Source organism: Lycium ferocissimum, chromosome 5, assembly GCF_029784015.1.
Source record: "Lycium ferocissimum isolate CSIRO_LF1 chromosome 5, AGI_CSIRO_Lferr_CH_V1, whole genome shotgun sequence".
In the NCBI taxonomy this organism is placed as follows: domain Eukaryota; kingdom Viridiplantae; phylum Streptophyta; class Magnoliopsida; order Solanales; family Solanaceae; genus Lycium; species Lycium ferocissimum.
In genome coordinates this window covers 8,034,627-8,046,797 of record NC_081346.1, presented here as the reverse complement: position 1 = coordinate 8,046,797, position 12,171 = coordinate 8,034,627, and the positions used below count along the sequence as shown (strand labels likewise).

Below are 12,171 nucleotides of genomic sequence, written 5' to 3'. Positions count from 1 at the left end.
AACAATAGGAAAAACGATAGACAATATAAAAGTATGCCCCGCGGCATAACTTTGTGAAGGAATTATCAAAGTTATCGGACCGACACTTATGCCTTATGAGCGGAACTTGGCATAAGTATCGGGTAAAAGCGTAAAATTTGTAATTCCTTAACAAAAGTATCACGGGTCGCATCTGCCACGACAATCTTTGTCTTGCGATTTTTTTTTTTTAATTTATGCTTTGAGCGGGGTTCGAACTCAGAACCTCATGATTTCGGCGGGAAAGCTCAAAGTTGCAATACAAAGGGCAAAAATTAAAGACCAGCAATATGAGGGGCATAATTTAAAGACCACGAATATGAGGGCAAAATTTAAAGACCACCCCGAAAAGAAGGGCACTGCGCAAAAAAATGAATTAATGGATGAACTTTGTTATTTGGTGTTAGGAAAACCTTCCTTTCGCATTTGGGTTTGTTTGGATAAGATTTGAGCAAGTTGGTGTGATTTTTTTTTTCAACTCTAGTGAAGATGATGATGATGATGATGATAATGTTGATGAAGATGAAGGAGAATTGGGTATGGGTTTTCGGATCCTTAATAAAAATGGAGTATGGAAAATTGAGAGATTTTTTTTTTTTTTGAAGAAGAAGAGTAGATGGATGGAGGAAGGGGGGGAAATTAATAAAAAATGGGGCAAAATTAAACGCGTGGCACGTGGGGCGGGGCGCGTGTGGACATGCCATTTAATATTTGGGGTTAGCGATTGGACCGCCATATAAATGAAAAAAAGGCGCCTTATTTTTCTTCTTGAAAAAAATTTGTCAGGGGTAATAGGGCCATGAGTTCGGTGTGTAGTTGGCATTTTGGTCAAACGTTGGGGGGTATTTTGACTATTATCTCAATGAAAGGCATTTAAGATTGTCTAAACTTGGTAGCTATATATATTCTTCACTTTTTCTTATCCTACGACCATGTTTTCTTAGTTTCTTCTTTATTTATCCATTTATTGAAGTGCATTATTAATTTCTGCCTGAATTATTGCCCGAAAAACAATTTTAAAAATTGCAATAATTGTCTATGTAATGAATGATTATACCCCATTATTCACTTATGCAGGAATATTCGATAGAGGTAAGGCTACACATCCTGGCGTGCTTGAAATTTTCTTTTACAAAAAGCACGTGGTAAATATTTTCAATATTCCAAGCATTATTCGACAGTAGTTTAAAGCAAAATGCATTGGAATTTATTACACCTCTTAAATATTTGACACTACGTATTAAGATATGATGGTCATCAGAATCTTATCTCCTGTCTAAAGGATGTCGAGAAAGAGTGAAATACAGTGGGGGACCCTTAGCCTTGCAAAGCCCAAAACATTCGTTATTTGTTTTTCGGTTGGTAGTAGTTGACAAGAATTTCAATTCGGTTGATTTATAACTTGTTTGGTTAAGCTTAGAAGCAATTTTTTTTTTATTAAAGAATATTTATTTTAGAGAGAGTTAGGGTGTTTGATCAATTTTTTAGAAAAAAATATTATTTTTAAATAGTAGCAGGAGCTATTTCTTGGAAGCTGAAAAAATAACTTTTTGCTGAAGCAGTTTTGGGACCTTGGCCAAGCATAAAGTCTGCTCTAATATAGGCAAAAATATTTTTCAAATAGATCATATAAATGCAAATTTTTAATCCCGAAAAGTATTCTTTCTAAAAAGCACTTCTGACGAAAAACATTTTTCAAGGCAAGCGGATTGGAAAAGCTTAGTGGAACAGAGTATTAGTCTATTAATGTAGCGGCAAAACTTATAAACCTATTAGAGTCTAAGTCATGCACATGCACTATTAGTTAGGGGTGTCAATGGCTCGGTTCGGTCGGTTTTTTCAAAAATTTATACCATATTAATTTTTCGGTTACTCTACTATATATAACCAAAATTAAACTTTTGAAAACCATCCCAATGAGATCGGTTTTTCTTTGGTATCGGTACGGTTCGGTTAATTTTCGGTTTTTTTTTTTTAAAATCACCTAATGCAATGCAAAAAACAAGGATTAAAAAGTTATGGAAGAAACAAACTGAAAACGCTACATTATTGATGCTCACAAATACAACGACATCTAATTATAACTTATAAGGAACACACTACACGATAAATACGTATATTTGTTGCTTCTAAAATAGTATTAAAAAAAAAACTAGAACTATACAATGGATTGATGGATCTTGCCGGTGGAAAGGCGGCAAACCAACAATTGTATCAAGACATGATAACTGGTGTTTAAAGATTATTTTTATCATCAGAAATTATTGAAAAGTAGAACTATATAAATAAATTGTCATATAGGTTCCAGTGGCAGTGGAGAAAGAGTAATTGTACTAAAAAAAATTAGTTAAAGAATTTGCAATATGAAGTTATATGTAGTTATTACCATTGCTAATTGGAATAAGAACTTTAAAAATTTAGAAAAAATATAAACAAAAAGAAGAGGAGGAGAAACCAAAACTTTTCTTCTTTTGGAGCAATTGATGATATTATCGTGTAGTAGTGTTCGAGACTTTATGTATTTTGTTTCTATAGGATCGACAGGTAGGTTTAAGTTTTAGTTATAGCCCTCTCCATTTAAATTCATCCCAAGGACAAAATATCTAAAGCTATGTATTATAAATTATGATATATAAATTATATTTCTACATATGTATTTATTCAGTTCGGTTCGGTACTTTTTTGGTATTTTTATACAATAAAAAACCCATCCTAATTATTCGGTACAGTTATCGATTTATTTTAAAACCTTTGATTTTATTAAAAAGAACCTAAAATCGGTTAGGTATGGTACGATTCGATCGGTTCAATCGGTTTTTGAAAAAATCATTGACACCCCAAGTGTTAGTGAAGAGAATTTTTTTCACCATCGAGCATTTTTATATATTGAGCAGATAACATATCTTATTTTCAAGATTATAAATCTCGTATTTTAAGAAGGCTTACGTGTAATCATCTTTAGGGTAATCTGATGGTGTAAAAATTCTTTACAGTGGAGGTATATAAGTCAAATAAGTCAGATTGACTTGCGGTAATTAGGAGGGAATTGCTGTACTCCTGAATTATGAGTTTTTAGGATGTCTTCATTGCAAGTCTCAGCAAAGAAAAATCACAGTTCTCATCACTTATAAGAAGCAAGTAATTAGATTGTTTAATGGAACTAGACAAAAGTATGCTAGGAACTTTTTTTGTTTTTTTGTTTTTTTGAAGAAATAGAGATTTTATTACTGAATATTGGGGGTACAAGATCTATTTACTCCCTTGATTCTTCTCTCCTAATTTTCTCTGTGATTCGAGGGCCGTTAGTAGCGTATTTCTCGAACGTAGGATGATTTAGATTTGGATATATGTGGACTTTCTACGGATGTATTTGATCTCCATGAAAGGATATTGTGGATCTTGAAGTATTTAGTTGTCAAGAAATATCCGGACACATATTGACCTCTTTTTGAATAACCATGAGTTTATGGATATCTGAGATCTTGATCTCTTTGTAAATACCCAAGAGTTTATGGGATATTTGAGATGCATTTTCAAGTGAATATGTGCCCCCTTATATAGGGTAAGCTAGGGTTTAGGGTAGAGTAGCCTCCAAGAAACCCTAACCGATATTGGTCCATCTTGTAGAGTCCCAGAAAATTTTAATGTCTACAAATGCCCCCCTACTTCAAGGTTTGTCGGAGTAAGTTTGTCGAAACTCAAAAAGCTTGAAACCCATATTATGGAGCCTCCATCCTGGTGGTTTTGTGACTCCAGAATTTGCATATTTGATTTGTGAGAGAAGAGATGAAGGGCAGATTTGGTCCCACTGGGCGTGCCAATTTGTTTGCAACAAATTTTAATATGCGGAAATAAATTACAACCACAAACAAAATATGAAGAAACATAGATTTTATTAATGAATATTACGGATACAAGATCTGTTTACTCCCTTGATTCTTCTCTCCTAATTTTCTCTGTGATTCGAGGGCCGTTAGTAGCGTATTTCTCGAACGTAGGATGATTTGGATTTGGATATATGTAGACTTTCTACGGATGTATTTGATCTCCATGAAAGGATATTGTGGATCTTCTTGAAGTATTTAGTTGTCAAGAAATATCCGGACACATATTGACCTCTTTTTGAATACCCATGAGTTTATGGATATCTGAGATCTTGATCTCTTTGTAAATACCCAAGAGTTTATGGGATATTTGAGATGCTAGAAATTTGAAGAGAAAGCGTGAAAGACAAATTAAAACTGTACCATTCTTGGAACCTAATTTGTTCTTATTCTGAACGCAAATGTTGCGTCTATAAGTAAATATGTGATCTGCAATTGATGCCTTCATTAAGTTAATGCAATTGAATTAGATTCCAGCATAATCTCGTTCGAGTTATACTACAGTTATTTAAACTAATAATACTAGGGACTAGGGTTGAAATATTGGTCTTCTTTAAACTTTGTGATCTATGTCCATGGATAACTTGTCATCTGCACCTATCTATTTCAATTTATGTTATACTTTTGTATTTTAATTGTTCTAACAATATGATACATTTTTATATTTAAAAATAATTTATCTTTAAACTTCTCATTTTACTTTTAATTATATGACTTATAGTCAAATAAATACTTATAATTTGGTTTAGACCAAATGTTTGAAAAGTCTTTTCATCCGTTGTAAACTTCTATTTCAAATTAAACATCACATAAATTGAAATGTCTTTTAAGAAATATCCGAATCACATAAATTGGGACAGAGGGTTACGTTACTAGGTCATATATGTTGCTTTTCTTTCTTGACTAGTTATATCAGTCGATTAAAGAAGAAAACAATTCGACATACATACCTCATCCTCAAGCTGTCGAATTAAATAAAAGTTTTTGTGACTAGTCCAATTTCATTTATTCTTGAAAATTCCTTGTTGACGTCAAATCCCAAAATCCTCAAGCTGTCGAATTAAATAAAAGTTTTTGTGACTAGTCCAATTTCATTTATTCTTGAAAATTCCTTGTTGACGTCAAATCCCAAATTGTCCATAAAGCCGCACTATGGCCAAGTCACTGGGTTCATCATGGTTCACAACGAACATATAGGTAAGCACATTCTGAAATATTGATGGAGGTGCAACATGAACACATGCAAGATAAGCATATGATTTAAAGATACAAAAATTAAAACAATTCCATTTAATTTACATATTGGGATACAGGCAGAAATGCATAGTCAGGACGGTTCAAAAGTTATAGTAGCAACTTATGGATACATTACATTTATTGTTCTTGATCGATCGCTGCGATAATTCTCAAGAGAGTTTCTAAGTACAACTTGAAATAAAACAAAAAGGATAATGCAATACATTATTAGTGTATATTGGTTGAACCGAAGATGGACCAGCTGCTTCGATTATCAGATTAAAGCATCCACCCATGAATAAATCCATTCATACTATGAGCAGATGCTGCTGCATTCCCCTCATCCGTATTAACAGGATTGTACCTGAAAAAATTAACCAGAAAAACAACCCAATGTAATAATAATAATAATAATAATAATAATAATAATAATAATAATAATTATTGTGTAATGCTGGCCATCACTGGAGATTTATTGGCCTTTTTAATAACAGTTGTATCTAGACCAACTTATTACTTATGTGCCATCAACTGATTGAGTAAGACATCTAGTACCTCGCATTAACACAAATATCAAATAACATAATGATGCCTATTGATAGAAGTAGAAGTTAAAAGTCAGATATATTTTTAATAATTACCCAAAATGTGCAGAAGAAGAATTCAGTCCAAGCGGCTGAAAGAAACCCTCTGAGTGAGGGAGACGACTTTGTTGCATGGTTTGATCAGATCCATCTTCCCAACACAATCGATGTGGAAATCCAGCTGCACTTTCTTCTAGCTGACAAATATCATAAAAGCACAACAAGAATTTCAAATGAATATATGCCAACAGTATAAAAATACTTTTTACATTATCAAGTTACCCAATGAATATTTACAGATAAGCCTCTTAAAATATGAAATTTGTAATCTTAAAAATAAGACATGTTACTTAGTAAGCGTTTGGAGATTAACTTGAAATCATTAATTTGGGTAAACGTTGATTTGAAGTTGAAATCTAAGTTATTTGGACTTTTCATTTTCAGTGCCGCACCCGTATTGACACGACGTGAATGTGGGTGTGGGATCCATACCCAAATTGGTCAAACGATTTTGGGTACTTTGACCAAAATCAATAGAGAAATTTGAGACACACAATGATTTCTAAAATCAAAACAAAAGCTAGCTAGGGCTATTGCAATAGCCACGTTACGCCAAAAAAGAGTAAGGAGATGCATCTATACTTAATAACAATTACAAGTTCAAACTATCTCTAAAAAAATTGTGCATTCTTTTCCTTATAAATAGCCCACTATATTATAGGCATATTTTTATAACTTTATTAATCTATTTTAGATATTTGAATCATTTTTAGTCGAATCTCAGCACCCGTATCTATACCTAGATACGTACCCTCAAATCTTAAAATTTAGATCATGAAGGATCCCACCTCTAGATCCCCGTATAAAACTTCCACCCGAGTCCGAGCAACTTAATTAGGTTGAGTATTTGAACATGTAATTTGGATTTAAAAAGTCATACCTTTTCTCATCAACATGAAAACCCCACAAGTTTTGAAAATTAGCAAATCATAGTTCATAAACAAGATATCATAATATCCTAAGGCCTCACTTTAATAAATCAGATCTCCATGTTCCGTTTATAAATAAAAGTTTGTGATTACGTGTTACGATTTTCAAGTACACATAATTTTACAAAAGATCCATTGATTCAATGAATCAACAATGGTAATAACTAGTATTCTTTAATATAATCCTTCTACATGTTATGGACAATCTCTTCACGTCGAGGATGGATCTTTTATGCAAAATTAAAAATTATAGATCTTTTTTGCAAAATTTAGATTATGGTCAAGTTTTAAATTCTTAAAAAATGAAATCACCAATTTGGAATTGAAATTCTTCGTGAACTAAATTTCATGTTGAAGTTGAAGTTTGTTCAAAATATCATAAACAAACACAACTTTTAAATTTGAAGTCCAAATTGCATACTGATAAATTTATGTCATAGGTGTAGAAGTTTCACAATGTATACAATTTAAACTCCTTCAAAATATATATTAAAGTAAGAGATTTGACCTGATTGGTCATTCTTACCTTTCTGCGGAGTAGTTTATTAGATTCTGCCAGTGCTTGCTCCTGCAAAATTCATAGCAAATTTAGAAAATAGGTCAATATCTCTCGCTTATACCTTTATTGGAAAGAAGTAGAATCCCATAATGAGTACCCTTTGTTGAAGATCTGCAAGCTGATCCAGCATGAATTGTGTCTGCAAAGGGCAAAAGAAACAATGTTGTTGGACAAAACCTCTAAGCAATAAGCAAATAAGCCCAAAGTCCGTAAGATTTACTGTGTTAATAAATATAACGACATGAGAATAAGTTGTACAAAAGTAATGCAATGTTTGGTTGGTTGTGCAGTCGCGAAATTTAATACAGCTTGTGGTTGGCAGTGCATGTGTAACAGTAAATGTGTAAGGGTTCTAATTAAAGATAAAAAAATATATATATATATTAAAGCACTCCCTACATAACAATCCTTACATTATTATTCATCACATAACAAGCTATGTTGCTTATTCACCCAAATATGATGTATTAGTCTCTGAACCAAACAACTTTTGTAAGCAAAGACAAACTAGTTTAACCTACAATTGCAAGGATCAACTCGTAGCTCAAAAATAGAATTTGATTGTTACAAAAATTTTTGTCTTCTCTATTCCTTAATATAATCCTCCCACACCCAAGGAAAAACATCAATTGGTAGAAAAAGCTTGAAAGAGAACTAGCTAGAATCAATTGTGACTTTCTTTTCCTTTTTCGTTTTCTCATTTTGCCCCAAAATCTCGTGGTAAGTTTAATAACTTCATTAGTTTATAAGGTATTAGTATCTTTTTTAGAATTGATATTTGGTTCTTCAGAGTAAAATGTGGAGTTTAAGATATATACTTCTTCTCAAAGGGAAAGAAGGAAGTACATGGAAAGCTAGCTTTCTATCTTCACTTGTCTTCTTTAACATTAAGAGAGGTCCCTATAATGACACATTAACAGACATATTCAACTAAGGGGAAACTATCCATACTCCAAACTTAAGATAAAAAAGAAGCATTTTAAGTTTTCGGTAATCGAGATGGGGGATCATCTAATAACACCCTAAAAATTCTATTGAGACAACCTATGGAGCCAACAATCAAAGGATCATAGCATTAAAAAAGTATTAAAATCATTCATATAAGATCAAACTCGTCATTTACTTCATCAAAACTCTGACGCTTGTTTTTGTACCGAAACAAGTAATTTAACATGTCAAATTACACTAATAATGTAAAGTTATTTATACTATCAGTGTATATAATTTAAATCATTGAATAATTTACCTTCCTTGACCTGATTTGCTTTAACGATGCCTCTAATTGATTCTCAAGCTGCTCGAGGTCTTTCGTGCTTAAAGTCCCCAAATCTTCCCCAAGCAGGTGTCTGTGTAATTTTCATAAAAGGTACCAAATCAAATCAATGGGTATACAGAGGGTACTAGATAATGGATTGAAGTTACATACATTAACAGTGAAGGAAACTTACCTCTGAGATCGTTGAAGGAGCTCAACTCTAGCTTTTAGCCTCAAATACTCGTGGTAGTTGTTCTGTAAGAAAATAGTGCACTTTTAACTTGTCATGAATTCACTAATTACTCATTTACAACAACAAGAACGGTCGCAACGATATTAACAACAACAAAAAAATTAGTAATTACTATCTCATCAATCGCAAAGGACCATTTTTATGATGGTATTTCGTTGGACGCGAAGTTTAGAATATTCACTTTGACTTGTATATATCAAATTAGTGATTGTTGAGAAAAGAATACTAGATTTGCAGTGACTGAAATATTAATTTGATATACAAAAGATCACATCAGATTTTAACAATTGAAATTGTGAAAATTATATAGAAAATCAATGGTTTCAACATTTCAAGATGTTTTGAGATGAAAAAAGAGTGTCATATAGATGAAAGTATGTATCGCAGTCAATTTGGAATGAAGGGTTAGTCATGGAGACATCAAGAACAAGAAACATTTTTAATAAGGATGATACAAAATGAGATTGAAAAATTATTTTCGGATAAATATAAAATTAATGCAAAACAATGTTTCAACCAAACTCAACTGAAGAAATTAAAAGGAAAAACTCAAAGTCTTTGAGCTTTGTTGAAACAAAGTTTCTCGCAAATCTTAGAAGTGATTTGGTTGTAACAAAGATTTTGCAAATAATTTTCTTTTCCTAAGAGGAATAACTTAGAAAGGGATGAAAATGTTTTGTTAAAATTAATCACACGAATCAAAAGAAATTAAACTAGCATTAAACAGAAAATTTCTTATCTAATAAGTATATTTCCTATAAAAAATAACTAATCAAATTAGTATTATCACTTCCTATAAAGAATAACTAATCAAATTAGTATTATCACAACTACATGAAGAAATCAAAGAGTGCATGAATACTTACCTGAGTATCAATTAACTTTATATCAAATGATATTATCACAGCTAATTAGATGAAGGAATCAGAAAGTACATGAGTATGGAGTAATTACCTGAGTATCACTAGCTGATTGGTTTGCTTCCAAAGTAGCATAGCTGCAACGTTGATACTTTTCAATTGTCTTCACCATGCTGTAATTAAGAAAGAAAAAAAAAAAAAGAAATAGTTAGTAATTTCCAGTGACTCTCTTACTAGTAAATACTGAAGTTCTTTATAAAATTTTGCAGTGCAAGGCTGCTGAATCAAAAGTTGTGATCATAAAGGTACGATCCACTTGATCATGAAGAAAAAATTCAAAGTTCTCTCGCAGCTCATTTTACATTGTTCTGAAGAATATCCTAATATAAAATAGGTCCTTTTTGGTATCAATTAACAAACAGAAGTCCGAGCTCATAAAACAAAATTCCCCTTTTAATTATCGAAATAAGAGAAAGGACTCGTCCATGCTCTTCAAACAACGACCTCAATTTGTTGTCCGTAGATGTGCATAAAGTTGTAAGCTTTTTCTTGTTTGTAAACTATGATTGGGTCAAATAAAAATATATGTGTTCTTGGGAGATAATTGGAAAAATTGATTTTGAGGACGTCTTGGCGAAAACAAGCTTAAACTAATGAAGGTGCATAAGTTCAACTATGTAAATGGTTGGGATAAACTCATGTTATTTTAATTAATTGCTTCCGAAATATGAATCATAACATGGTTCAAGTACTAGTGTAGTTACCAATATATATAGACTCCGGGTCACAAATATTGACAATTATCTGGTGGATACTCCTTCGACTATGGAGTACTATATTTTTATATAATCACTAATTAATTATATTTACAAAAGGATTTTAAGCTTTGGCTGCTTGGAAACTAACATAAGCAGCCTTTGCTCCGTCGTCTTGGGAATCAAAGATCAAAAGTAGCAGTTTTTTGCACTGTCAAACATGACACCTCTGCAAATCAATCTTAACAGTGAAAAATCGAAACGTGGAATTTTGCTAATTAGGTTTTCACATTTTTGTCAGTTAATTCCTTCGCAAGGCGTTTAATGCTCAAAAGTTACTCTATTAAAAAATGAACGTAATTATCGGTTATAGAACTCACATAAATCTATCTGCAGCACAAAACGACCTTATATTTATGGAGAAAAATAAAAATTTCAAGAACAATCAGTTCTTAGCAACTGTTTAAAAAAATTAAACGAAAAATAGCTTTCACACCCACAAAAGTTAAAATAAAATATATATAGTTAAGTAGATCTTTAAAAGCATGAAGGATTAATGTTTTTTAATCGATGATACCCCATTTGAAAAATCATATCTTGAAATAGAGACAATTAAGTCCATATACATTTATAGTAAAAATACGGAACATATTTATATTAAGACAACTCAGATCTTGCATAAAATTGAAGTGAGAAGAGAAAACAAAAGTTTGATAACCAAATTTAATGATGTAAGAACAAACGAAGTACTCATTAAAGACCAGAATTTTGCAACTCTTCCATAGATATAAGGGTTTCGGTAAAAGCACAGACCTACCTAGAAAACATTAAAAATATAGACACATATTGTGAAGCAAGAAGAGGTTATTATTTAATAAATTATTACTAGGTTATATTTGATATATACCTTGAAGTGCTGCAAAACTCATAGAGTTTACCGCGATTAGAGAAGATGATGAGAGCAACCTCAGCATCACAGAGAACAGAAAGTTCATAGGCTTTCTTGAGTAGCCCATTTCTTCTCTTTGCAAAAGTGACTTGCCTGTTTATTTTGTTCTCTATTCTCTTCAGTTCTACTCTTCCCCTTCCCATTATTATTCTTTCTTTTCTATCTTTGTTCAACTTGCCACAACAAAGTTTCTCTCTCTCAGATATAAAGGTGTTATTCCACTCTTGGTTACCAGCTGAACTACTTTTGGATAATAAAAGGGGTACAAATTAAATGAAATCAGTGAAATGAAAAGAGGGTGAGAGTAGAAAAAATAGAAACCCTGGGGCTTCTGTATTTGGTCCCTTTCCTATAATTAACCAGCTTGTATTTCTTATTCCCCCACTCCCCACCTACCCCCACCCCTCATCCTATACCCTTCTTAGAAAAAATACCATCCTCTCACTAAAAAACAAAAAGGAAAAGAAAAAAGAAATAAGGTTAATGATGTAGTATTCTCAAACCAACCAAGTAATCCTATGGATCACTCCTGAGAAATGAAATTTTTTACCTTTAGAGTCAACTGGTCCTCATGCCCTAAAAAGTGTATCTAACTCACTCTATGCAGGTGAACACCAAATATATGTTTTATGCGTTTAAAAAAAGTATTGGGATTTTTACGCTGAACAATGGCTCAACCAATGCATTCGTACACTAGCTATACACTTATATTACACATTGATTATACACTCGTTAAACACTAAGCTAATATACATCGGCAACAGAGACGAATCTACGATTTCTAGAACGTGGGTGCGCCACTAAAAAGGGAGAAAAAAAAGTATTTAGA

At 32.2% G+C, this 12,171-nt stretch overlaps 1 protein-coding gene across 2 annotated transcripts; it reads right to left on the bottom strand.

Annotated features, from left to right (window-relative positions):
• Positions 1-5,161: 5,161 nt before the first annotated feature.
• Positions 5,162-11,697, bottom strand: LOC132055782 (MADS-box protein EJ2). 2 transcript variants are annotated; one of them, XM_059447767.1, is made up of 8 exons: positions 11,301-11,695; positions 9,733-9,811; positions 8,719-8,780; positions 8,517-8,616; positions 7,368-7,409; positions 7,238-7,279; positions 5,780-5,919; positions 5,162-5,502 (listed from the first exon to the last, which is right to left on the bottom strand). In XM_059447767.1, the coding sequence occupies exons 1-8, from the start codon at positions 11,483-11,485 to the stop codon at positions 5,418-5,420; spliced, it is 735 nt and encodes a 244-aa protein (XP_059303750.1). In that variant the 5' UTR covers positions 11,486-11,695; the 3' UTR covers positions 5,162-5,417. The 2 variants fall into 2 exon arrangements, with proteins under 2 accessions (XP_059303750.1, XP_059303751.1); XM_059447768.1 differs by lacking the exon at positions 5,780-5,919 and having other exon boundaries at positions 11,301-11,697.
• Positions 11,698-12,171: the final 474 nt, after the last annotated feature.

Excerpts from the sequence above, each read along its gene's own strand:
- LOC132055782 (XM_059447767.1), bottom strand. The coding sequence starts at position 11,485 with ATGGGAAGGGGAAGAGTAGAACTGAAGAGAATAGAGAACAAAATAAAC. Across the intron at positions 7,280-7,367 it reads TTGCAGATCTTCAACAAAGG|GAGCAAGCACTGGCAGAATC; the intron begins GTACTCATTATG and ends TGAATTTTGCAG. Across the intron at positions 5,503-5,779 it reads TCTTCTTCTGCACATTTTGG|GTACAATCCTGTTAATACGG; the intron begins GTAATTATTAAA and ends TAATTTTTTCAG.